General features: G+C 35.7%; 4 protein-coding genes, 1 non-coding gene and 1 pseudogene across 8 annotated transcripts; 3 read left to right on the top strand and 3 right to left on the bottom strand.

Annotated features, from left to right (window-relative positions):
• Positions 1–775: 775 nt before the first annotated feature.
• On the bottom strand, positions 776–4765 carry LOC140834505 (replication protein A 70 kDa DNA-binding subunit A-like). The gene is given in 3 exon segments (XM_073199429.1): positions 776–2927; positions 2930–3276; positions 4255–4765. Coding segments are annotated over 3 exon segments (2577 nt in total). The 5' UTR covers positions 4542–4765; the 3' UTR covers positions 776–984.
• A 1778-nt stretch (positions 4766–6543) lies between these two features.
• Positions 6544–8995, top strand: LOC140834506 (hypothetical protein At1g04090-like; annotated as a pseudogene).
• Positions 8996–9173: 178 nt separating this feature from the next.
• Positions 9174–13367, top strand: LOC140834504 (uncharacterized). Of its 2 annotated transcripts, none has more exons than XM_073199428.1 (5): positions 9174–9402; positions 10125–10255; positions 11435–11557; positions 11788–11915; positions 12726–13367. In XM_073199428.1, exons 1-5 carry the CDS (start codon positions 9348–9350, stop codon positions 13012–13014), a joined length of 726 nt encoding a protein of 241 aa, XP_073055529.1. In that variant the 5' UTR covers positions 9174–9347; the 3' UTR covers positions 13015–13367. The 2 variants fall into 2 exon arrangements, with proteins under 2 accessions (XP_073055529.1, XP_073055528.1); XM_073199427.1 differs by having other exon boundaries at positions 9175–9552.
• Positions 12903–17531, bottom strand: LOC140834503 (protein CYCLOPS-like). 2 transcript variants are annotated; one of them, XM_073199425.1, is made up of 12 exons: positions 17005–17531; positions 16792–16847; positions 16516–16647; positions 16191–16239; positions 16053–16105; positions 15234–15916; positions 15098–15141; positions 14845–14890; positions 14702–14750; positions 14498–14626; positions 14251–14370; positions 12903–13875 (listed from the first exon to the last, which is right to left on the bottom strand). In XM_073199425.1, the coding sequence occupies exons 1-12, from the start codon at positions 17194–17196 to the stop codon at positions 13866–13868; spliced, it is 1563 nt and encodes a 520-aa protein (XP_073055526.1). In that variant the 5' UTR covers positions 17197–17531; the 3' UTR covers positions 12903–13865. The 2 variants fall into 2 exon arrangements, with proteins under 2 accessions (XP_073055526.1, XP_073055527.1); XM_073199426.1 differs by lacking the exon at positions 12903–13875 and having other exon boundaries at positions 14087–14370; positions 17005–17530.
• Positions 17532–19817: 2286 nt separating this feature from the next.
• On the bottom strand, positions 19818–24621 carry LOC140834501 (ATP-dependent Clp protease proteolytic subunit 4, chloroplastic-like). 2 transcript variants are annotated; one of them, XM_073199420.1, is made up of 3 exons: positions 23032–24621; positions 20194–20698; positions 19818–19836 (listed from the first exon to the last, which is right to left on the bottom strand). In XM_073199420.1, the coding sequence occupies exons 1-2, from the start codon at positions 23472–23474 to the stop codon at positions 20212–20214; spliced, it is 930 nt and encodes a 309-aa protein (XP_073055521.1). In that variant the 5' UTR covers positions 23475–24621; the 3' UTR covers positions 19818–19836; positions 20194–20211. The 2 variants fall into 2 exon arrangements, with proteins under 2 accessions (XP_073055521.1, XP_073055520.1); XM_073199419.1 differs by lacking the exon at positions 19818–19836 and having other exon boundaries at positions 20038–20698; positions 23032–24619.
• On the top strand, positions 23808–23991 carry LOC140835610 (small nucleolar RNA snoR143). Its single transcript, XR_012118932.1, has one exon. It is a non-coding gene; the product is annotated as a small nucleolar RNA snoR143 (small nucleolar RNA).
• Positions 24622–25911: the final 1290 nt, after the last annotated feature.

The raw sequence follows: 25911 nt of genomic DNA, 5'->3' as shown, positions 1-25911 counted from the left end.
TAAATCTACATTGAGAATTTATTTTTTACAGAGTTTAGACCAAATAAAATAACCAAAAAAGTGAATTTTTACAATTTGCGAAATTTTGTAATATGCATACATATTTTGTTTTATAATAATTTAATTATAATCATTTTATTCATAATAAAATTAAATTTTAACTGTAACTTTCATAAAGTGTCAATTGATATTTTTTTTCAAAATAAAATATTTCAAGCATTAATTCATTGTGAAAATCAAAACTTAAAATAAATCATCAAAAACATATGGCAGACCAAACCGAAATTCATGATTTGGCTTGATTATAAATAATTCATGAGTTGCTTTAAGTTGAAATTTCACAAAAACGGATAAAATATGATTTTGTTAGAACATGCCTTTGAGATAATGATTTTGTAACACCGAACTATTGTCGTTTATCAAAAGTTATAGCCGGTGATAATGATCCAACTCAATGCTTTTAAATCATACAACGGCTCAATCTTCGTGTTTCGATTGTTCTAACCAGCAGAGACATTTATTGCATCCAACAATCACACTTCAAATAATTGAACTTTTTTGTAATCAATGAAAATCGAATATGTGATCTTAGCTTTAATACCAATTATAGGACCACACACTTACCGATTTTACAAAAATTATAGCTGATGATAATGATACAACTCGAATCTTTTAAATTATACAACAGCTCAAACACCACATTTCGATTGTTCAAACGTGACAATTATTTTACACAATATATCAAGTTTCCCATGTTCTAATCTAAATCCTAAAAAAGATTCTGCAGAGAAATCCATATTGATAGAAATAATTTAAAACAAAAGGTAAGTTATGTTTCATAAAACAAAGCTACACAATCTGATAAATCGATCTATGCTCCACTTATTATTTCTTAACAAGGATAAACACATAACCAGCAGCAAGACAAAGCAAGACTCTCATGCTTCTTCACTTAACATATCCTAAATTATATACATCAGAAACTCAAAACCCGCCAACATATTGCTTCGATGCTGTGCCATATCTACCTGGAGTTGCGTTACTGCTCCCATAAGCTGGAGGAACATTGTTCGAATTGGGACAATCCTTAGCCCAGTGTCCCAATTGATGGCATTTGAAGCATTCACTGGATGCACCCCCAGAACTCGGCCTTGGGGTCACCTTATTGTCAAAACCACCTCCATAAGACTGTTGCCCTGGACCACCCATAACACTAGGACAATTTGCAGAGCTATGACCGCTAGCACCACAGCTATTACAACTCATATGCATACCAGCAGAGCTAGTAGGGGGAAGTTGTGAACCACTATACTGATTAACGTACATGCCCATCTGACCAGGTGTGTTTCTGGCCACGTTGATGTTACTTCCACTGTAGTTCATAGCAGATGCTGTTGATTCTCTGCTTCCACTTCCAAATCCACCGTGATTCAGTCCGGATACTGCAATGGGTTTCTCACTTTTAAGAGGTAAAGAACCCGAGTCCTCTTCTTTGAACTTCGCAATCAAGTCCAGAAGATATTTGGTCTCGGTTTGGAAATTCACCTTATCTGCTTTTACGACTGTTGACTTGACACGCTGTTCGTCACTAAAAGTCTCTTCCTTGACTTTTAATTTGAATATGAATTTGGTAAACAGAACATTCCGTATTAGTTCAGAAAATCTATCATCATCTTGTTCTTCGTATTTCAAATAGTACAGGTCTTTTGCTGATATTCCCAATATCTCCTCTCCTGTTTCCTGAAACGCAGTCACCCATGTTAACCCAGTGTGATCCTGGATTTGCATCTGGAGAATATATCTATAATCGCATTCATCAACAAACTGATCACATCTGTCACATCTCCATTTCCCATCCCCGTTATTTGTAACCTTTTTGTTGCACTGACGATCCCCGATCATGATGGGGCATGCAGTATAGCAGAAGTTGTCCACTTTTATGAACGTGAGGGTGGCAGAGACAGCAATCCAATCAGGCTTCTCGGAAGTTCCTAATTTTTCGTCTTTAATCTGAGACACAGTTTTCCGTGTATCAGTCCGGACAAAATTTGTTTCCCTTGATATAGATAAAGCAGTGGTATTTTTTCCATCATTGTCAAACCATGTTCTGAGTTTGTGAGCTTCAAGAAAATCTGGCTCTATAAACAGCTGGCTAGTGGAAATGGTTCCCAAAGATTTTCCATTAAAATCATTCACTCTACCAGATTTCACTGCCAAAACAGGAAACACTCCAGAATCGCACATGTTCTGAAGTGTTTTACCTTCTGCATTGCAAAAGTTTCCCCACAAAGTTAATTCAACACTTCTGCCTGACATGTCTTTGAGTTGGAGAGTTCTTTTCTGAGTTTCTTGACCATTTTTCCTCATTATTGAGGTGGATGGATTGATAGAAGAAACAACAGCAATCACATCTACTACACTGTTGTTGTCTAGGCCTTCAATGTCACATATGGGGCGAAAATGAAATTGCTGCTGAGGGATGGTTTTATCATCCTCAAAGCAGGGTTGCACAATTGAAGTACTCTCCAGATAAATCTCATGATCATTACGAAGGTGATTAAAAGTTTTCTGAGCAGGCTTTAGCGAACCTTTAGAAATCATATAAACTCTACCATGCTCAATTTGATTGTAAAACTGATCTGCCACAGCATTGAAGCATGTTACTCTTATTTCTCCTCCATCAGAATCAAGAAGATCAAATGCAAATACTTTACCATCACCTCGAGGATTGCTGTAGTGCTTGAGTTCCCCTTTGGACGTCACTCTTGCCTTAATCGTCCATCTTCCTTGATAAGGATTCAGTGCAGCGATAGGAATAACTCTTGGAGGAGCTTCATTTTTAGCTACAGGCCCCCTGTTGGGGAACATTGGAGGCGGTTGATTATGATGTGACTGAGGCGGCCTGACAAAATTGTTAGGAGCCCGAGAAATCCAGAACCAGATTCTGATTTCGCATACTGTGGAGGTGCATTCGTTGAACCATATCTGCTAGAGTCTAGATTGCTGATGGGAGAATTATAAGAGTGCGAGCCTGCATTTCGACCTTCCATCACAGGAGGAGCATGAATTCCGCTGCCCACATTTGGCAGTGGAGCTGGACCAGAAGCATAAAATTGTGGACCACTTCCAGTAACTGGCTGATTTGTTGGCTGAACCTGTGCTGTCGGTCTAGCAATTGAAGGGGCATTTCCGTCGGTCTTGTTAGGATATTGCTTTGGTTCACCAATAGGGTCACATTTTTGTAGTATCACGTCCAGATCAATAATGATTATAATCCTGCACCAGTTTAGGGGAAAAGTATATTTCATAAAATTGAAACATAACAAATAATTCACATGAATTACATCAGAGACAACGTTCAGGGAATAGGCCCATACGTTAAATTTTAGATTAGTATCACTCAAAGTCATAAATGGCAGGTTAGGTGGTGGTGGGCGATTCAAGGCGGCGGCGTAGCCGGTTTGAGGCAGGGTTTGTGGCACTTGTGGGTGGTTGGGTTGGCTTGGCTATTTTGTTTTGAAGACCGTGTATAATGTATTAATAATAGGGGTTTCAAATTTAGTTGACTTTTAATCGCCTCGCCTCGCCTCGCCTCGCCTGGCCCCGGCTCACCTTCAACCGCCTGCAGGACGCATAAGGCAAAGGCAATGAGGTGGATGACCCCTCGACCGCCATTTAGAACACTGATATCATGTGCTCAAGTCCGTGTCAAGTGCAATTATTGGTACCTCAAGTCCAATAAAGAAGAGTTCTTGTCGCATTATACACATAAACTACTCCAATGACCAAAGTTCCTGATCCAATATTGCAGAACTCGTGAACCTGACATGTTAAAAGAGTGTAGCCTGAGAGCATAATTTACTTATTACTAGGTTCAAATGCGGAAAATTTAATGGTTTTAGTCAAAAGCTTCAAATGGGTCAACCGTAAGAAACCAATAGCTTATGACATTAAAAAAAAGGTAAAATATAAAAAGAATCAGTAAAAGACTGGGAAATAGGATAGTGAACTCAAGAATTCATAAGATAAAAATAACCATCATGAGAAAAATTTAGTATTGCATAAGTAAAGTACTCAATTTCTTTCGCTAACTAGAAAAGACTAAATTTTGAGACGCGATGACTTCTTTATCTACCACGATGTTCAACTGCCCACCACCACCTCACCCCAAAAGAAAATTAGAGACACAACAGAAACTGAGATAAAAAAAACCTAAAAGCATAAATAAGCGTAAGGGGGATTTCGAATACTGACATGCGATTCTGAATAAGATTACAAACGAACTGCGTCAGCTGCACAATGGAACCTTTCTGCAGCATTTCAGACCGCACCAATTCGTTTCGCTGAGTCGCGAGCATGCCTTGCTGAGTGAACTCCCCGTCCGACAACAGGATCCGATACCGTTCATTGTTATTGTTCTGGTTCTGTGTGTTCACCAAACGTATGTCAGCGACTTGAAGCACGGGTTTTACGTCCGTCCCCTGCGCTTCGCCGCTCGAGAGCAGCGCAATCGCGCCCTCCGTCAAATTAATCGGCGGCATATTGTTGAAATTAGCGTTTGTGATCCGAAGAACCAAGTTATTGATTAATCTAATATGTTGATTTCAGGGGAAGAATGGGAAGTGAACAGTTTTTGAAAACCCTACGTGGATGAGTGAAGACGAAGAGAGCGCCAAAAAAATGGAAATATGAAGTTGGAGGGGCTCTTGGGATTTTCTTGTCTATTTTGGGTTCGGTAGACCGAACCAATTAAAATTAGCCTCGTGTAGAAATGACAACGGCTAGATATGAGATAAGTTTGGCCAAACACGAGACACATGACATCTCACTCCTTCGGATTGAACTCGATAAAAATTATATAATTTTATATTTCATTACATATAAAATAAAATTTTAAAATTAACAAATCAATAATGTTATTTTTCATTTTTTAAATCAAAAGTTAAAACTTATTAATTAAAGTACGTATTAAATTATTCATTATTCAATATAATAAAATAAATAAATGAATTATTGATGATATATATACATGGTAGATATATAATAGAGTGCAGGTCGGTGACGGGTTCATAAAATATGATGCTTGCTCGAACCCGCTTGTAGACCGCTTTAACATGGTCTAAAAACCCTCACATCCGGTGTAGGGTTTCCCTAATCTTGTTACATAAAATAATGGATTTTTTATATACTACATTTGAGAGGTTACGAGAATAAAACACAAAACAAATCAACTTACATGATTAAAATCACAATTTTCTCTCTTTTATCGATTTGGTTATGTTTTATGATCGCAAACCTTGCAATATTATCAATGTTGTAAAATATATTTGGTTACAAGATTTGGTTATGTTAAACATTGTTAATGAGAAACATTTTTGTACATGGCTAAAGAATGAATTATAGTTTCAATTCTCCCGTGATTGATAACGACAACTCATAAAAATAATTTATCCCTCTCAACATGCTAAGAGTGTGGAATCACCTCATAATTATTTGACACTTCCACTTATATGGCACTAATCAATTCACAATAATATATTTATATTGAGTGCTTTGTCAATATTCAAGCAATTGCTTAGAATCATAATGGATAGTGCACGCCGGTGTGTTTTATATAGATTTTTTTTTTAAAAAAAATCATTTGGTAATATTATAACTGTAAAAATTAATAAACGCACATGTGTGTGATTTAGAATAAAAACTTGTGTGAAACAGTCTCACGAGTCGTATTTTGTTAGATAAATATCTTATTTGGGTCATCAATGAAAACATTACTTTTTATGATAAGAGTATTACTTTTTACTCTGAATATCAGCAAAATTAACCTGTCTCACAGATAAAAATTCGTAATACCGTCTTACAAGAGACATACTCGTGATTTATACGTGGAGCTGAACAGAAGTAATATAAAATTAATTCAAAATTATTCAAGAGTAATATATAAAAAAGTTATTAAAAAATTGGCAATTGACAATATATGCGGCTCGAGCACTGCATCGATTACATTTTTTTCTTAATTACACTAACTTTTTTGTCTCTATGACATGAGATGGAATCCGGACCACTTGCCCATAAAAAGATATCTATGTCTACGCCACAAGTGGGTTGACATGTCATTAACTTATTTTTAACCAAATATATTTGTAACGAATCAATCATATTTATATTCATAATAAAAAATAATATTTTTGATATAAAAAATAATATTTTTTAACGGATACAAAATATCTCACAAAACTGACATTTGATACCGTCACATGAGTTTTTGTATAATTATTAATAGAATCAATATGGTTAAAAATGAACGTGCCCAAAAATTTGATTTAGAATTTAGAGGCCAGTCAACTTTACATTTATTACAAAGATTACAAATTATCAACAACACCAAAACATTTATTTCATTTTTGTTTAAAATTTATTGAGTCGCTAAGTGCGGTTATGGTTATATTGTCACTCAAAACCAATTCCACCTGTTTCCTCTCGTCGGTTTCGAATGGTAAGAATAAATGGAGTCCGTCAGTCCGCACTTCGCTACAAGAAATGCATTGGTTCCTATTAATTCTTTTGACTTAAAGGTAGGTAACCGTTAACTTTTACTTTTCCATTTGTTTTATCTGTAAAGAAACATTCACTCTGCCAACCCAATTCAATATGAGAGGGAAATCACGGCATGCAGGTACCAAATACTGATTACTTTCACCACAGAAATTAGCTAAGGCGACAACTCTGTTGTCTGGGAGAGAAACGTACGTGTGCGTATGTATACATGTATGTAAAGGTTTCGGAGATGAAAAGATTGAATCTTGGTACCTGGAACATGCTTTTGGGCCGCCTGTTTCTTATCCTCGTACGCACATGTATCTGCTCCAGCAATTTCAGTGTTTTCTTTATGGTTGTACTGAGATTATTGGTGACTGGGAATTGTCTGAGTAGCAATGTTTCTTCATCAAACATGGAATCAAGTAATTCTCTGCCTATCGACACCATTTTCAAGCTTCCTTCTCCACTGCCCTCTTGGCCTTCAGGTTTGTTGTTTCTCAACACCGTTTCGTATTCCGGTAACAGTAAAACATCCCACATTGGTTTTATAAACAACAGTGAAATGACGTGAACTTGGGAATCCTTTCCCTTTAATAAAAAAGTTTTTTCGGGTTTGAATTGTTGTATTTGGGTTTACGACCTAACCTAAGTGGTTTAGTTGAAAATTGGATTGGATGTGAGCGAAAAGAGTAACATATCAACCTTAGACGTTACATGACCACTTAGACTAATATTTTGGGTTTGAATTTCAGCTATGCTTTGGGCTTATGGCCTGCTAGCATTGTATTACTTTCACCTGCTAAGTTGGCCTTATGTTTGGTTTTTGTTCCTGCCTGCATGACAGGTGGCGGCTTTGGAAGAGGAGTAATAGACATAGGAGGCCTTCAACTGCTTCAAATATCATCTTTCAAGAAAATCTGGGCAACATATACACGAGGACCAAACGATCTGGGTGTGACGTTTTTTGAACCATCTCCAATACCAGATGGTTTCTCGATGCTTGGTAGCTACGCCCAACCAAATAACCAACCTCTTTTTGGTAGGGCTTTGGTGGGAAAATCTGATGCAAGTGATCAATCGGGTCAGATCTTGAAGAGTCCAATTGACTACACTCAAGTTTGGGTTAACAGTAGCCAGCCAAATGGGCCGGAAGAGACTGCTTATTTTTGGCTCCCAAAACCACCCAATGGCTACAGAGCCGTGGGGTATGTCATCACATCGTCCCCTGATAAGCCTTCTCTAGACAAGATTCGATGTGTTAGATCTGATTTCACAGATGAATCCGAATCCAATAACTTGATTTGGGCACATAATGGATTGAATATACATGATTTAGGACCAAAGAACAGAGGGATGGCAGCACAAGCATTTGGTATAGGCGCATTTTCTATTCAAGAAAACACTGCTAATGACACTTCTAGTTCCACCCCGCCTTTATCTCGTCTGAAGAACAACAATCCCAACTTCTCTTCCATGCCTAATCTAAGCCAGGTTGAAGCATTATTGAAGACATATGCACCGTATATTTACTTCCATCCTAAGGAGATTTACCTGCCTTCTTCAGTAAACTGGTATTTCAGCAATGGTGCATTGCTGTACACAAAAGGAGAAGAGTCAAAACCTACGCCAATTGAGCCCGATGGTTCAAATCTTCCGCAAGGGGGCTCAAATGATGGCGCATACTGGTTAGACCTTCCAATTGATGAACAAGCAAGAGAAAGAGTGAAGAGAGGAGATTTGCAGACCGCAGAAGCTTATATGCACATCAAACCAGTGCTTGGAGCAACATTTACCGACATTCAAGTGTGGCTTTTCTACCCCTTTAACGGCCCTGCAACAGCAAAGATAGGATTATTCCGCAAAATTTCACTAGGGAAAATCGGCGAACACGTGGGAGACTGGGAACATTTGACGCTTAGAATCAGCAACTTCGATGGGGTACTCCACAAAGTTTACTTCTCCGAACACAGCGGGGGTAGATGGGTTGATTCCTCCAATTTGGAATTCCAGAGCGGGAACAAATTCGTGGGTTACTCCTCGTTAAACGGTCATGCAAGCTATTCCAGTGCAGGTCTTTTTTTGCAGGGGGGTGGTAATATTGGGTTGAGGAATGAAGCTGCAAAAAGTGGAATGGTGATGGACACTGGGTCCAGGTATTCCGTGGTGTCAGCGGAGGAGGTGGTTGAGCCGCCGTGGCTGAACTATGCCAGAGAATGGGGACCTCAAATAAGTTATGATTTTGGTAAAGAATTGAGAAAGGTGCAGGAAGCTGCTGCGGGGGAAGAAGCTGAATTTGCTGCCTAGCGAAGTCTATGGGGAGCAGGGACCCCTCGGCCCAAAGATGAAAAATGTTTGGAGTGGTGATGAAATTTAGATTTTTGTAAGGATGTGAGAGATTATCATTTTATATTATTACATTACGTTTGATAGTTAATGTGTATTTTTTTTCTTTATTCTGCAATAATTATATATATATATATATATATTTCATCGCATTAGTGCTCAAATAGATTATATATATATATATATATATATATATTCTGCAATATAAATATATATATATATATATATACATATATAAAAGAATTTATTTTTAGTGGACTATCTTGAGAAAAAAATAAATATTTATTTTTATTACATCCGTTGACGGGCGACGGGTTCAACCCGCACCCCAAACGGTAAATAAATAGAGCGAAGTTCATTTTGGCGTCCACAAATACCCGATCACCGGATGAAATCTCCGGGGACGGTGAATTTCACCGCCGGATTTGCTATAGCTCACCCAGAATCCACCCTACAAAATCTCCATGGATTCGCATGAAATGGGGGAGGAGCAGAGGAAGAAGGAAAATGCTAAAGCCAGTGTTCATCGCATAATCTTGCGTTCCTGTTTTGTTCTTGTGTCCTCGTTCTTAATCTTGTTTTTCATACTGTATTTAGCTGTTCTGATTGGAAATCTATCGATCTGGAGCCCGATTTCCGTCCCCTCTCAGTGTAGAATAGTCTCCAGCGGTAAATATCTGCAATTCCAATATTTCAACCTATTATATTTACTTATTTATTATGTGGAAAGTTTCGAAGTATCGAAATGTCAGTTGATTAGGATGGGGTGTGTCAAGGGAAAATCATTGTCTTCACCAAGAAATTGCATAGGAAAAAATAAAGATTGAATCTGCTTGACTTTGGCTCAGCCATCACTATCTTGGCATTAAATGCAATCCAGTTTACTCGTCGTAGTTATGCAGAGTTTGTAAAAAAATTGGCACCTGATTTTAGAAAATTTTGCTGATATGATGAGATGTATCCAGGCATGATATATTTGAAGATGCTCGTATGATCTCCTCTTGCATTATCTATAGTTAATATGCCATGTCACCCTAGGCTCTTTGTCAAAAGCAATATCATCAACTTGTTTGCATTTGAACTTCCTCCTTGACACTTGAGATTTAGCTGTTATTCTAGTCAGTCGTCGGAAAAACACCATGGAGTATCATTTTAAAGTGAAAGACTGGCTTGTTTCATGGTGATGGAGAACACAGTTAATGTAGGCCCCACTCTTACCACTGAATTGCGTATCTTTTCAGGTGTTGATCTGAGGTCAACAAAGGTATGTGAGTTAGGATTATTAAATTACAAAGCCAAGCACGTGTTCTACCAGTTTGAAAGAAAAAGGTATCGCTGCCATTATGATTACTATTGGGCGTCTATTTTCAAGGTAATTATTTTCCCTTCTTGCATAATGTAATGGTTTATCTATCACATTTTGATTTGTTGACTTATTGCTACAACTAATACATAGATGGATTCTAAGAAAAATCCATTAGTTTTGTTAACATAACAATAGATCATAAATTGAGTGTGAACCTTATGTTTTTTGGAAAAGATATGCTCGATGATGAGTTGTTTTCCGGTTAATAAATTTGCTTAGTGTGTTGACTGCAAAATGTGTACGTATTCAAGGAACTCAAGGGATTGCTGTGGACTAGATATCCTTTGAGGTTAAGGAAATACTCTAGGCCTTCCCAAATATATAGGCTGCATTTTCTATTTCGATTGTCCCAACATATAGTCCACTTTTTTCATTTAGCAATATTTCTTCTTTATTTTTTTTCTTAATATACCCCTATTAACTAAGTCTTGGAAAGACGTGTAACCATTTTTTGAATGAATTATGTAATGATCGAATAGAAAGTGTGTTTGTACACTTTGCATTTTCAATGACTTCGGAATCTGTCTAAAAATTCAAACAAGTCTATATATTTGGGACATATGGAGTCATTTGTATTTCATAATTAATAGTGAGAGAAATTGTCGATTTTGTGACATATTTTTGAATGCTGATTAGTCAAATCATTGTCTTATTAATCAGTATGTTACGATCTCGTCAAATGCCAAGGACTGTACAAAAGTAGCCCCTCTAAATAACGGAAAGTATATATTATGTAATTAATGAACGGAATAGTATCTCCAATTAGCTCTCACTTCTGGAGCCATTTTTATGCTTGACTTGATTTCCGATCAACAAACTCCAATTAGTCAATCACCTCAAAAAGCAATATCCATCTTTTTTCCTTTTCTCCAGCATCTCAATGCATATATATTCTGTGAAATACTTAGCTTATTATGGATGCAACTGCTAACATACAGAATTTATATGCTAAAATTCCTCTTCTTTTTCTTGCAATACACATGACATCTATTATATGTGCTGCAATGGCTTTCCCGTTGACCTAACAAATTGGTGATATGAAAACTGTTCTATCCTTTTGTCGCTTTTTTGGTGTATAAGAATGACTCAGAATCTGATAGTCATTTTTTTCCTTTTATTTTCATGACACCTGATTTTATTTTATTTTTTGCACTATAATGCGTAATTTCATGTTTCTGTTTGTAGGTAGAATATGTAGATCATTCAGGCCAGGCAAGATTTGCATTTGCTGAGGCCCCAAATGAAGCCCTCCCATCCAACTGTAGACCCAATTTTGGTGCTGCATGGTTGACAAAAGATAAATTTAAGGTTCATATTTTACAAAGCAACCTTTTTTTTTTGATAGAAAACATATTTTACAAAGCAACCTTGATCATTATGGCGTTGTATTGTCATCTAAATTATTGGGTTTTTCGCTTTGGGAGTTTGTCTCAAGCAGCTTTTAAAACCCAGAAGGTTCATTATAGCTTAGTAAATTTATTGTGATTATTTTCGTGCACATGTTTTATTCATCCATACTGATTAGTTTGCTTGTTTAGATTAATGAAACTTATCAATGCTGGTATACACTGGGGATTTCTAAAGTGAGCATGAATCACAAAGGTTTATTTGACTGCCAGGCCCAGGATCCATCAACTGTTGAGATGCTTAAACGCTATTCCATGTTGTAAGTAACAGGAAACTATTTCTTTCTTAAGTTTAACGTAAATTCACTTTTAGAAGAAGAATAAAAAATATTATGACAGTCTGGAAGATCAATTTTCATTAGTGTGAACTGTGAAAAAGGCTATGATTAAAGTACTTGGTCAATAGCCTATATAAGCTATCAATGATAATCAATGCATGCATTAGAAATTGATCTGGTTGCATCAACCAGGGCAATTTGACTAAACATTTGTTAGTATTAAAAGATTCTTCAGAGTTGGAAGTTCACAGGAACAAAATATATGTGATATACCAAAAGCATACGACATTACAACTAAGTTCAACAAGTAATAATGTAAAAAAACTCAATGTCAGGCCCCCAATCTTGTCATATTATTGTTGTCACTAATTTCAAACTTGGGCATCAGTTCTCTTTCATTTCATTGATGTTTGCTTTTTGCATTGAGCAATTAAATTTGATCTTGATTGGATTTGCATTCATCTAGCTTCAAAATGGTCCATTGGTTTCCTTTAGTCCAGTTTTTTTTTGGGCAATATGAATGGTTTTTCTGTTTAGTGGTTTAGAATTATTTTTCCTCATAATTTTTTATGTAAACTGGTACTTATTGGGTCTGAGCTTGTCTAGTTTACTTTCTTTTCTCAATTTTTTTTTATAGAATTCCATTATCCCTGTATTAATATTTATTCTCTATAACGTTTTTTGGCTTATGTTAAATATGAAATGGAAATTTATTTGTCCGTAACTCCACTATATGGCTTTTCAATTGTCTGCTTTGCCTTATTATATATTATGATGCTCTTGTCATTTTAGGTTTATAAGGATGTCAAAGTCCTGGTTTTCCAATGGGGCATCAATAAGATGGTGGAGATGGGACATGATTGCTGGACTTGTTGCTGGCTTGACAACTTCTTTTTTATCCATTACTTTGGCTGCAGTTCTGCGGCAATTTATCTCTATCATCTACCGTGTCTGTGCGTCTAGGGTGTCCCTTCGATACCCAAGTATCATTTTAATCAAAAGAGCTTGTTTATTTTTAGTGTATTTCTCCTTTATGAGTTGGGTCACTTTTCAGTATGTAAAAAGACATGGCCTTTCTTAGTCATATAGCAGTTCACATCAGAAGGCACATGCTAGCAGATCCAATAGGGGAAAGTGGCCAAGGAGGTGTGGTTGCAACTCCCAAGAAAAACATTGAATCGCCCACTTTCTCCTCTGGCCTCCATCAATTACATTTCATTCTTGGGTCAACCTGTGGAGGCACTCTTTTTCCATTAGTGCAATCTCGACAAGTGCCAGAAATCCCATGAAACAATGTAACACTTTTGCATCGGTAAAATTTGTTCATCAACCTAGATCAAGTTCAGCTAGAAACAAGGACAATTGTAAATATATAGCAGCTGTGTTGTGCACTATACTTTAGTTCTGAAAATTTCAAGCCAATGAAGTTATTTAGGACTATTCTAGGCAATTGTATAACTCTTTTCTGGTGCTTTGTCAAACTTAGTTGTGACAGCTTTTAATGATTTTCATTGAACAAACAGTTCTTGAACATCCAAAATATGGGTGATTTTTGCGTGACCATTTTATGTTATGTAGAAATTTGAAATATAAGATTGTAACATTTTGCAAGTTATTCTTATGGTTTTGGTATGATTCTTCTTTGTTGATATGCTTCAATCAAATATCAACCTTTGTTTAATGAATCTATTACTCTTTGGAAAGTTTTACATTGAACTTAAATTCTGTTTGACATAATATTGGACAACGCAGGGGCCCTGAATTGACAGCAAATCGATGCCTGTTATGGATTTTGAAGTGCATCGCACTTGGCGGTAGATAGGAGTGGTGGTAGTTTTATGCTGTCCGTGAACCTTCTGAGTTCCTCCCCTTACGGGCAATCGGGAGCAAACTTACCTCAATTAGAGTTTAAGATGGTTTAGGTGTCGACTGTTACAGGAATCTGTGAGAAAGTGAGATTGGATTATACTTGCTGAGATCAAAACGTGGCCAAAGTTAATTTGGCATGACACGAAATGCATGTTCTAGATAAGTTTGGTATCGTTGAGACTTCTAATTTCAAATAGAGCACAGTGGATATGTGGGATCCATGTCGTTAGTTCCAACTAGCTTGAAATTAATGCTTGACAGGTAGTTGCCCCTATCTATTCTTGATTTTTAGTGTTGTGGTGATCAGAAAATAAATTATTAGGATCCAGATAATGTAGTATGTAGAAACAATTGATTAATTGTTAGGTTTTAGAAATACATGTGTCGGATGCTCCACTGACAGTCATACAGAAAGGTTGTAAAAATACTAAATCTGAAGGGGCCTCACATTTTCCCTGTTTCTGCGATAATCCTCTCAATTTCTTCAAGAAGTCTCTCCTTCTCTTCACCCAACTGCTTGTTCTGTTTCTGTAGTTCTTCTATTTGCTTTGTCTGCTCGGAATCCTTTCTGAAATTCATTAAGATTTAAAAAATGCTCGGTATTATTTTCTGAAAATGCACTCTCGCAAGGGTGGAAGAAAATTGTAGTTAAAGAAGTATATTGGAAGGATTCAGTGAGTCTATTGTTGGCTTACCTATTCATGAAAGCCAAGTTAAGTTTAAGTGAACGCACTTCCTTCTCAAGATTTTCACACCTCTTTAGAATTGATTGCATGTCTGAAGGAATTGTTGGTATTGAACTTCTTTCCTTTGCTTCCGCCATCCTTTATTTCCCAGAAAAATCAGTACACAGTGCAAAGCATCATCAAGAAAATTAAACGAGTACGGAGTACACATACTTTCTTGAACGCTCGACTCTACGCTTCTTTGTAGGATCTCCTCTCTCAACTGTGCAAAATAAGCTACTCGGTAAACTTATATCATAGGACATAGATCCAACAATTAGATTTGAAGATTTGTTTTTCAAGAGAGTTGTATTGACCTGAACAGGATGAGTTCACGGATCCATATCGAATCAGCCCTCGTTTCTGTTTATGACATAGAGCGTGTAACAATAAAGTTATAGTTGGCAGTAAACAAAGCAAGATCTTAAGTTTACACCGGAAACTATTATCAAATTGAGAAGAAAATCTTCATTCACAGGGTTGATCGGATCTATCAGGGGGAGGGGGGCTGTGTAGGAAAACCCCCCGACTGGTTTCTTGGGTCAGTTGGTTAAGAGAGTTACTACGTACCTTTTGATTGTCTTTCAAGTTATCATATATGCATTCTCTGAAATCTGAAATATGTTAAAAGAAATTGCATCAGTATGACGTCCTTTTCCTTAGAACTCCACGCACGGCAGTTACTTCCATTCCGTAAAGATTGTACCTTTAGTTCTTGAACTGTTCTCTGGACTCCTTCCATTTCCCATTTGATACCTAGAGCTCTCACAAACACTAGGACCCTGAGCTGAAACACAAGGATCGTCGCAGATCTCGAAACCATTTGAAATCACTGGTGCAGCAGCCGATGATTCACTTTGAGATGGCTCCCGAGAAAATGTTCTCATCTGGGTTGGGTTAACTGGATCCATAATACCTTCCAACAATGACTCTTCGATCATTTGTAGGACTCCAGCTTCCCTGACTCCAATAGTGGATACATCTTGAAAACTTCCCTGATTTTCACATCCAAAAATTCCTCCCCCCTGGTTTAAGCATGTGCTTCCCAAGATCTCAGTGCTGTAATAGCCAAAAGAACTGTCATTTGCAGCTTCTTTTTCGATCTGGTTACCGAGTTTCTTGCGTTCTAGTGTACCCTTCAGCATGCTCACAACAGAAGAGATTTTATCCGTATTCCCTATTTGTTGATTGTGGAAAGTAGACGACGATGAATGAGATGGAGACATGAATGGGCTGTATTGGTTTGGAGTCTGGCTTGTAGGTATGATATTGAACTCATTTGCTTCTGTTGTCTCTTGCTTGAAATGGTTGGCTCCATTTCCAGATACATTGTGCATTGCCTCCATACCTATTGCTGTCTGTGAATTCTGCATAGCAGCATATCTCCTCCTTCAAGAAATTGCATAAAATTCTATGTAACTCGATGAAATTTCGAAAGCAATACATTTACTAGAACGAAGATGATGTGGAAATACAACTTTTCCAGTAATTAACAACTACATAATTTTTCAGGTCAAACGAATACCTCAACTCAGAGGACCTGCTCCTGGTCATGGGTTGAGAACTGTGAAACCAGGCCTGCGATTAAGTTTACCAAATTGATTCGTTAAAATTCTTTTTTTTTTTTTACTATGTACTACTTTCTTTGAAGAAACCTTGGTACCTTTGCCAAGAACAGATTACTACCATGCAAGCCCTTTTCAGCTCCTGGTCTGGGGAAGTTAATGGCACAGTTATCTCGATATTAAATGGATTTACCATTCAAGAATGAGAAATATGGATCTAGCATATTAAAGCAGTGGTGGACCTGGCATAGGAAGTCCCCCCGATTTTTCGAAGTGAAATTTTTTTATTTTCGTCAATAGTATGTATAAAAATGCAAGTTTTGCTTGCAAAATGATACAAGATGTTCCCTTCTTTGACTAAATTCTTGGATTTCTTTTATGTATTCGAGTAGCGTCTAGACAGTAAAAAAACTGAAATTGAACCTGTTTGAATGTAGATCATTAGACAAGTCATCAGCAACAGACGTAGTTTGTGTAACTTGAGTGGTATCTTCTGCCTTTTTCTGACCTATGCCCCCAATTTGATTAGTTAAACTCGCTAGTTCAGTCGATATCCTGCAATTTTACATCACAAACTGTATCAAACGCATCGAGACGAACCTAAAAGTAGGCCTGCACGACAATCTCCTCCTTTAATTTCATGTATAAATTTCCATGAAACACTAGTTTCGGCCCCAATAGCACCCTCCCCCGACTAACCTTCTTGATGCTTGTCGAGGTCGATGCGCTGCATTTGTTGGATGACTTCCATTGTTCTGATAAACAAGCGTGCTTCTCTTTAGACACACAACAAAATATACCTAAACCTCAGCCTAAATCATGTTCAGGAAAATCTAAAAATCTTAAACATTAATCTGATTCAAGAAACTTGTCAAGAATTTCAACATAAGAATATTATTCAATATCACTTGCCTCTCCATTAGTGAGCCAGCTTTTGAAGAGTTCTTCGCTGTCTGTTCGGAAACTCTGCATAAGATTCTTGAATCCCAGCATCTCCATAGTTGGAGCTGGCATCCCAATAGAACTCTCCATCATCGTCTTTATGAACATTTCTTCACTTGTGTTTCGATGAAACTCTGTGTAGCTTCTTCCCTCCATCTCCATCAAATTTCTACACTTGTAACTTCAAATTTTCCAAGAAACGACGTTATAATCGAACAGAGAGAAAATAACACAGCATCTGTTTCTTGCAGAACTTCATGTATAAATTTCTACCTTAAACCCAATATATAAAATGATCCCACCTTAAATTTCAAAAAGATATCACACCTTCACGTGTATTGAACGTATCAAAATTATGGTTCTTTATTTTTGGTTTTTTATCCGTCAAAACCACACATAAAATCTTTTACTATTGGCAGATTCCAACTAAATCTGGCAAGGCAAGAAGCTTGGAACTATAAAACTTCTCATAAACTATGCATTCTATATTGCTTGAAGAATCATTCTTTTATAAATTTATTTCACTTTCACCACAATTTTCTTTCTAATCTGAAGTTTTTTTTAAACAAATATATGGTGGGCTCGACCAGAATTTTATATGTTTAATTCTTGGAATCAATTAGCTAATTCTGCTCAAGATTCCAGTCATCTATATTTGTCGTTTAGTTTGTGTGAAAGGGAAATATACTGGGAAACTTGATCTTGCATTATATAGTCTCTGTGACTGTCTATGTAAGTAATAATAAGACACAAAATCATTCCACCAGTTTTGAATGAGTCAGCTGAAGCAAGCTCTAAATTTTTTTATGTAAAATTATTGAACTCTCACTGGGCTTATTTTGCTCATGGCCACAAATTAGACGAATGGGAATGAAGGTTTTTTTAAGCAATCATTTGGTATCGAACTTAGATCTCTCATCTGTTAAGAGATATTTACGTCACTCTACCATTTTTAGATCAAAATATGATGATTATTTGACATGCATGATATTATCATAAATAAGGAAAATATGCTCCTAAACTACTCCATCAACTTTTGAATAACAAATATATATATTTATGAAAATATGCTCCTAAACTACTCCATCAACTTTTGAATAACAAATATATATATATATATATATATATATATATATATATATATATATATATATATATATATATATTATATATATATATATATATATATATATATATATTATATATATATATATAAGATGAGTTCAAGTGAGCGGCTCTGAGCAGCACTCGACAAACAATGGAAGCCACGAAAATGACTTTCTGTATTTAAATAACGTAGCAATTGAGAAGACATTTCACTAGTTCAATATACACTCGATCAAATTTGGTTCAGTCAAGTTTTGAAACAATGTATTTAAAAATGTCCGGTTTGGGGCCATATCTAGAGCATCCTAGCAAGAATCATACTTAATTTGATATCAAAATCTAAAATTTTGGATGAAATATCGAGTTCTGGACATAATATTGAAAACCCTCAACCCACTTGTGATATTTATATTATTGGAGTAGAATATGTAAATTGTAGAAAAAATTCACTTGTATCAAATCTACTCGAATCAACCTAATTATTGTACAAATCAAATTATCTCAACCGATTTTAATTGAAAAAAAAAAAAAAAAAACTCTCGAGTTAAAAAAAAAACTCTCGAGTTACTTATACTTTTTTCAAAAATAGTTGTGCAACAAATAAAAAATAGAAACAAATAATATATGCGCTATGGAGTAATAGGTTTTGTGTAATTTTAGGCACGTTATTAAAAGTATATCATAGACGGCCAGGAGGTTGGGGGTTAAATAAATCAATAATAGCGACATTTTATTAAAATATTAAAATTAGGACATCGTTCTCTTGACTAGAAATGGCAATGTCTGGAAGACTACTAAAACCTAAATTTGAGTAAATATTATAAAATTCTCTTAGATTTTAAAATTTTATATCAACTACACATGAGAGCCCACCATGCACTACACAGATTTATTAAAAAGGGAAAAAGTATTGTACATTTTTCTAAAAAAAGAATTTATAATAATTTTGGTCACCTAGTTTTAATGCATCGATTTTAATTAAATTAGTGACGAAACATCATTTGGTTCCATGCACTTGGAAACTTTAATTATAACAGTCAACCAAAACATTACCTAAGAGTTGAAATTTGAATGCAGTCCTGTCCGCCGGTTCGATTATTCAATTTAAGCTAAACTTTCGATAAACGATTCGAGTTATATAAATTTTTTTTATAGGAGAAAAAAACTTAAAAATCTCAGAATATATAATGCAAAAAAACACGATTTTTTTTTGTGAGACTGGAGATTGATGAGAGCTATTTTAGAAGGAGTTGTACTTCAAATTGAAAGTAGAATTCTTCTAAGATCCATTGCTCGATTTTGCTGCATGCTCTGCTCCCAAAATGCAGAGAAGACTTGCGAGAATTGAGTGAATTCAAGAGTGTATTTTGTGATAGGTATCAGAGTGAATTCATAGAGCAATTATTGTATTGTATATCTGGATCTTGATCGATAAAAGTGTCCCCGTTGATGTAGGATTTGATTTGGCCGAACCAAGTAAAGTCTTTTGTGTTAATTGTTCTCAAAATTGCTTTGATTCATATTATTCTTGTGTGTGAATCTACTCGAGAATATTGTTCTGATTTGTGCCTTCGTTGATCATCTATATTTGTTCATCACTTTGCCACATAAACATGATGCCCGTCTGGACAAAAATACAGCCCAAAGAATCCCTCAAATATGCTTCAGTACAGTATATGATAATCACATGCCAATTTGAAGGAGATCATGAAAAGACATCAAGATGGAACTTATTTTGCTGTAACTAGAATCATCGGCAGATGACAAAAAATGTGCTTCTACTAGTTCTAAAATCAACCTTAACAGAAAGATACAAGTCGTTTAAGCCATTGGTGAGTGAAATATCAGTGCATCGATAAACAAGCAGAATATCAATAATTTTAGTCAATTTTGAAATTCTAAAAAATTGTTCTTTAGTTCAATGAGATGTTAAATTTAAAACATGAAGTCAAGGTTTCATCGGAAATCTGAAACATCTGTAAGTATATGTGAATCAAAGGATGTTCAGCACCAAGTACAGAAGCAAAAATGAAATTTATAAAGAATGTTTACCCGAAATAAATGTCCTGACTAATATATCTCATCATCAGGAATATCAGGTGTCAAAAACTTTTTAGGGTCCTTGCTGATCTCCTCATAATTGAATGTAGATGGTTTAACTCTTTCTGGGACAGGCTCAAGTGGAATAATGCTATCTCTATCAATAACTCCGTCTATTAAACCATATTCAACTGCTTCAATGGGGGACATGTAGCGATCTCTATCAATATCCTTTTCAACTTGTTCAAATGATCTACCAGAGCAATCAGATATAATTCCTGTGACGTTCTTCTTGTTATGCATTACCTCCTTGGCTTGAATTTCCACATCAATAGCTTGCCCACTAGCACCTCCCAATGGTTGGTGGATCATGATTCGGGTATTAGGCATCGCAAAGCGCTTGCCTTTAGTGCCACCACCAAGAATGATGGATGCTGTTGATGCTGATATGCCAAGAGCAATCGTGGAGACATCGGCCCTAACTAGTCGTACAACATCAAAGATGGCCATCGTAGCGCTGGAGTAAAAAAATGTATATGAATGAACTTGCGAAAAATTAAAGAATATATAGAAGCCTAAACAACAACTAAAACCTATTCCATGAGACGAACTTGGAATAGGGTTAATCAATATTTTTGGCGTGTAACTCCATCCAATGCGGTCACATTTAGATATGGTTTAAGTTGCAAAGACTGGACACCATAAATAGGGGATAAGTAACTTATTATGGTCATCAATCAATACTGCAAAACATAATTTAGATAGATCATAATTCATGAGGTATTTAAAATGCAATCAAATCATAAACATGCTTTCACCAGTTAAAGAAGTAATGGCTTCGGAGATGAGATCATTCCTTTGTAGGAGCACTAATTAAGATAACTGCACTACTGTGAGGTGAATAAAATCTTTGATTTTGAACACACTAATTTTTTTTCACTAAGCTCCCTATTTTCTTTCAATGGAAGGGGTAGACAACTATTATCATATAGGCAGGTAGATATGGGGGGAGCAAGCACCACGATGAAGAATCTTAAAAAACATCATAAAAAAAGACTCAGTGACACGTGCATCACATTATACCACTGATTCCGTTTAACTGGAGCATGAGAAGGTTGATAATACTAACGAAACTATTGCATAATCATCGAAAGATTCAAAGACACATCAATCACATCACATTATATAGAAATAAATCAAATATATGTAGTTTTAGAAGAAAGAATATGCATACGCTTTATCGGCCGCATAACGGGCGAACGGAACGGAAACGATGGAGCGGAACGGTTTTATGTATGTAGCGACGGTTTTATGTATGAACCGTCGCTACTAGTCACTCTAAATTGATTCAAATTTGTGCGAATTTATATATATCCAATCGAAACTATTTTAATGTTTTAATTAATTAAATACAAATAACTTTTAATATTTTATTTAATTTTTGATATGATTGGAAATATTTTAAATATAATGACGATATAAATTGTGTTCAATAAATTGTTAATAAAATTTTAAAAATATTTAAATTTCTTATTTACGTCAAATATTCTATTTAAATGATATTTCTTATGGTAATGGTTATTGTTTATGGTTATGTTTATTGGAATGGTAATAGAATGGTTATGTTATTGGTATTATATTTCATAGTTGTTGATGATTATGGAAATGAACGTGTAGAATAGAAAGTGGATCTTGAGCCAAATAGGAAATGGAAGTGCAGAAACTGTATGAAAAATGTGGCAGTAGTTATGGTTTTTAGTATAATGTCTTGTATATTGATCCAATTGTTGTGAGGCTACTTCCATTAGAAAGATAAGATATAAGGCTATAACTTTCATGTTTTGATAGATCATTTGATTTTTCAACATCTGGTAGACATGGAATTAGACATCGTGGATTTGATTATGGGTCGTCTCAATATATTAGTGACAGATACAATGAATCTTCATCATCTATATGGCGGGGTATTGGACGTCATGGTTCCGAGTATAGATCTTCAAGTACAGCTGATAGTTCTACTGTGTATCGTGGATTCGGATACTATAATCGTCGTGACGAAAAACTATAATTGTGTTATTATTGTAAAATAGTTTTGTATTGATATATTAATTTGTAATAACTTCATATATTTTATTTTTTAGTATGATGTAATTTATATTTTAATGTTTTTTACCAATTTTTTGAATTTATTAATTTTTTTATACAACCGTTCCGCAATATAACATTGGAACTGGAACGATAGTTGTCGTTCCAAGCACCGCAACCGTTCCGGCGAACCATGCTACACACACTCCATCAACCTGTCAATCAACTCCAGAAATAATGGTAAAAATTGTTGGGCTCCACATTCAAAGTTCCTGACTTTCTCAACACAATCCATCAGGAGGAAAAACCTCAGTATGCCATCTTAGCTACGCTAACCAATAAGGACTAGCACAAACATTTGGCAACCCAGAAGCCCAATTTCAAGTAACATTGGGAGCAATGCCAATCCACCAATATAAACGTACTCAATCATATTCTGGCAGTGACTCTAATACCAACTCGTAATATATAAAGGTCATTTAATCTTAGTAACAAGCTACACATGGAAATATAATCCACCTAGTGACTAAAGCTAATCTGATGTCAGGGATTCCCATATTCAAATGAAATGAAAAATTAACCAGCAAAGATTGAAGCCAAGCCATCCATTTTTCTTTGGCCATATCATTGAAGCCAAGCCATCCATTTTTCTTTGGCCATATCATAAAATTAAAAAATAAATTAAAAAGACTTCATAAAATTACAAAATGAATTAAAAAGACTTCATAAAACTAAAAAGCCAAGAACGAGTTTGTATATACGAACCTGAGTGAGCCACCAGAAGAATTGATGAAGAGCCGGATATCCTTCCTCGAATCCTGAGCGTCTAACAGTAACAGCTGACTAATAATTGAATCAGCGACAAAATCATCAACACTGCTGCCCAGGAATACAATGCGCTCCTTGAGCAACAACCCCATGGCGTCGGAATCGGCGCCACGCATGGAGGTGGCAGGAGTATGAGGGGAAGAAGCTGTGAGATGGAGCAATAGGGATTCCGCCGATGGGGCGCCGACGGAAGAGCCGATAGTTTGGTGGTTTAAGGAAGTGAGGGAGCATCTGAGTGGTAAGATTCGGTGGCGGGTTTTGCCACGCTGCAGGCAGATAGAAGCAGGTGGTGGAGCCTGAGGGACCTGATGGTGGCTGCGGCAGCAGGATGCGACGGAGGAGAGGTTGGAGAACGGCTCGGATTGGATGAGTGAGTCCATCGCCACACTCGGGGATAAAATGTCGGTCACCGGTCCGACGACTTGATCTCAAATTGCTTGGGCTCCTCCAAACGATAAATGTAGGCTTTTTTGAGACACAAATATGGAGCCCAAGTTGAATATATTTAAAATCTGGGTTTTCAGCAAGGGCTTACTCTTACCAACCAGGCCCATTAGCCCATTATTTCCCTGACCTAAAAATACTCTATAAATTCTCATCCTCCTCCATTCTCTTTTTAGTGTTAGGGTTTCTGCCTCCAGTCTAGCAATACGGTGCTTACTTCTCCGGCGGCGTTTCTCAGAGATAACGGTAAAATCAATTTAAATCTGATATTGCACAATGTATCGGAGGCTTCGCCCAGAAACTCTTGAAAAAGAGGAAAATGGAGTGGTCTGTTGATCGATAGTGCAGAAATGGAAAGCTGAGCTTCTATCAGCGGCGGCCAGACAACCGCTGAGATGGATCCACAGATGAGTGCGTTCTTTGGTGCTTGTCTACTAATTCCATCTCATATTTTTGCTTCTCAATCTGAAAATATAATTATAATTTATTTCTTTGGAAAATCTCCCTTAAACTTGAGATTACGAGGTTGATCAGTGATTTTGAAACTCATGGAATTATTGACAGAATAAAAGGTCAACCTGATTTTCTTCAATCATTCTGTTAATCGAGTTTAGACCTTAATTTTGCTAATTAAAAGCCAAAAATAATTAAATTGTTTTTTTAAGGTCGATAATTTGGTAATTCCGACTTGTTTCAACTTTAATCGTCATTAAAGTCGTAATAACATATAAAATGCCGATATTAGCATTAATTTGGTACTGATTCTCAGGGCTTCTATCACAAGTTTACAACAAAAACCATTTCATCACAAAAATAAAAACGGTTTACAAAAGATTATAGGTAACTAGTAGAGAAAGCTATTTTGCAGGTATATCCACTTATTCATGTTCTTGAACAGTGAATCTTCTTGAACAGTCTCGGAGAAGGCCACGACACCGTCTGCACATATTGTAACACCGAAATAGAGGTTAATGAGATCTTATCCATGTGGGCATTGCCTCCATGAGAGGATGGATGACCAAGATATTGCCAAACATACAATTTAAAAAAAAAAGTGGGTCCTACATATTCATGGACAAATCTTGACCATCCATCCTATCATGGGGGCAATGCCCGCATAGGTAGGATGAAATAAACCCGAAATAGAATACCAACATTCGTTCTGTTCTAACGGAACTTATAACTGAAGTTCACCTCTTTTAGTAGTGCTAATACTTAGATTTTTAATTGAATGCCGAATAAAAAACAGAATTTTGGGTCAAAAAATTGATCTATTTAATTAAAATAAAATTTAGGCAAATACATATTATCTGTAGATGAGATCTTATCTATGTGGGCATTATCTTGCTTCATTTCAACGAGTAAGATCTTACTAAACATACAATTTGAAAAAAAAGAGTGGTTTTTATATATGTGTAGGCAAAATCTTGGTCATTCATCATTTTCATGGGTGCAATGCTCACGTGGATATGATGAGATAACCCATATTACCCACTTGATGATGTTACTTATCATTTATTTTATATTCTTATCTTATGGATAAAATTACTCTTGCATTTTCATAAAATGAAATATACAATTCTTGAATTAATGAATATGGTTGTTTTTAAATTAAGATAAGATGGAAAGATTTACTTAGAGAGAATTTGAAAGATGTAAAAACTTGTGTGGGAAGTTTTCGCGGGTCGTATTTGTGAGACGAATCTTTTATTTTGGTTATCTATGATATATTATTTTTATGTTAAGAGTATTATTTTTTATTGTGAATATAGATAAAGTTGACTCGTCTCAAAGATTAAGATCCTTGAGACGGTTTAACATGAGACTCACTTTTTGAAAGATCGATTTTAACATTTATGTGAGTTATGTTGTGTACTTCAAAATTCATCATAATTATCTTTGAAATTTACTTTATATTGAGCGAATTTGAAGGATTTGAACACGGCCTAAATGATATGTAATTATTGGTCTGGGTTCCTCACGAAAATTTGTGAGCGTGTCAAGCATGTTATCGTGTTAAATGTAAAATGATTTAACATTTTTTTATCAAGTGTTGTGAATCGTTCATATTTTTCCATATGATTTCAAAGCTTAAAATAAAAATCGACTATATTTTTACACTAAAGTTGAAAGAATATGTCAAAAATTCAAGAAACTAAACTGTTGAAAATTGAAAATACACAGACAAATTATTTCATCATATTTTTCGGTTTATGTTTTAAGAGTTGAAAGAATATGTTAAAAATTCAAGAAACTAAACTGTTGAAAATTGAAAATACACTTGACAAATTATTTCATCATATTCTTCGGTTTATGTTTTAAACTTTGAAGTAATATCGAAAAAATTATAATAAATGATCGAATTGAGATATA

The sequence above is a fragment of the Primulina eburnea genome, chromosome 6 (genome assembly GCF_022965805.1).
Source record: "Primulina eburnea isolate SZY01 chromosome 6, ASM2296580v1, whole genome shotgun sequence".
NCBI lineage: Eukaryota > Viridiplantae > Streptophyta > Magnoliopsida > Lamiales > Gesneriaceae > Primulina > Primulina eburnea.
This window is presented reverse-complemented; position numbering and strand designations above follow the sequence as displayed.

Bases quoted from the DNA above. Each gene is read 5' to 3' on its own strand.
- LOC140834504 (XM_073199427.1), top strand. From the start codon at position 9,348: ATGGATTCGCATGAAATGGGGGAGGAGCAGAGGAAGAAGGAAAATGCT. The intron at 10,256-11,434 runs GTAATTATTTTC...TTCTGTTTGTAG, and splicing joins ATTGGGCGTCTATTTTCAAG to GTAGAATATGTAGATCATTC. The intron at 11,916-12,725 runs GTAAGTAACAGG...TTGTCATTTTAG, and splicing joins CTTAAACGCTATTCCATGTT to GTTTATAAGGATGTCAAAGT.
- LOC140834503 (XM_073199425.1), bottom strand. From the start codon at position 17,196: ATGGAGATGGAGGGAAGAAGCTACACAGAGTTTCATCGAAACACAAGT. The intron at 16,106-16,190 runs GTACCAAGGTTT...ACTTAATCGCAG, and splicing joins GTAATCTGTTCTTGGCAAAG to GCCTGGTTTCACAGTTCTCA. The intron at 15,142-15,233 runs GTACAATCTTTA...AACATATTTCAG, and splicing joins GAACAGTTCAAGAACTAAAG to ATTTCAGAGAATGCATATAT.
- LOC140834501 (XM_073199420.1), bottom strand. From the start codon at position 23,474: ATGGACTCACTCATCCAATCCGAGCCGTTCTCCAACCTCTCCTCCGTC. The intron at 20,699-23,031 runs GTTCGTATATAC...TTTTTACTCCAG, and splicing joins TCTTCTGGTGGCTCACTCAG to CGCTACGATGGCCATCTTTG.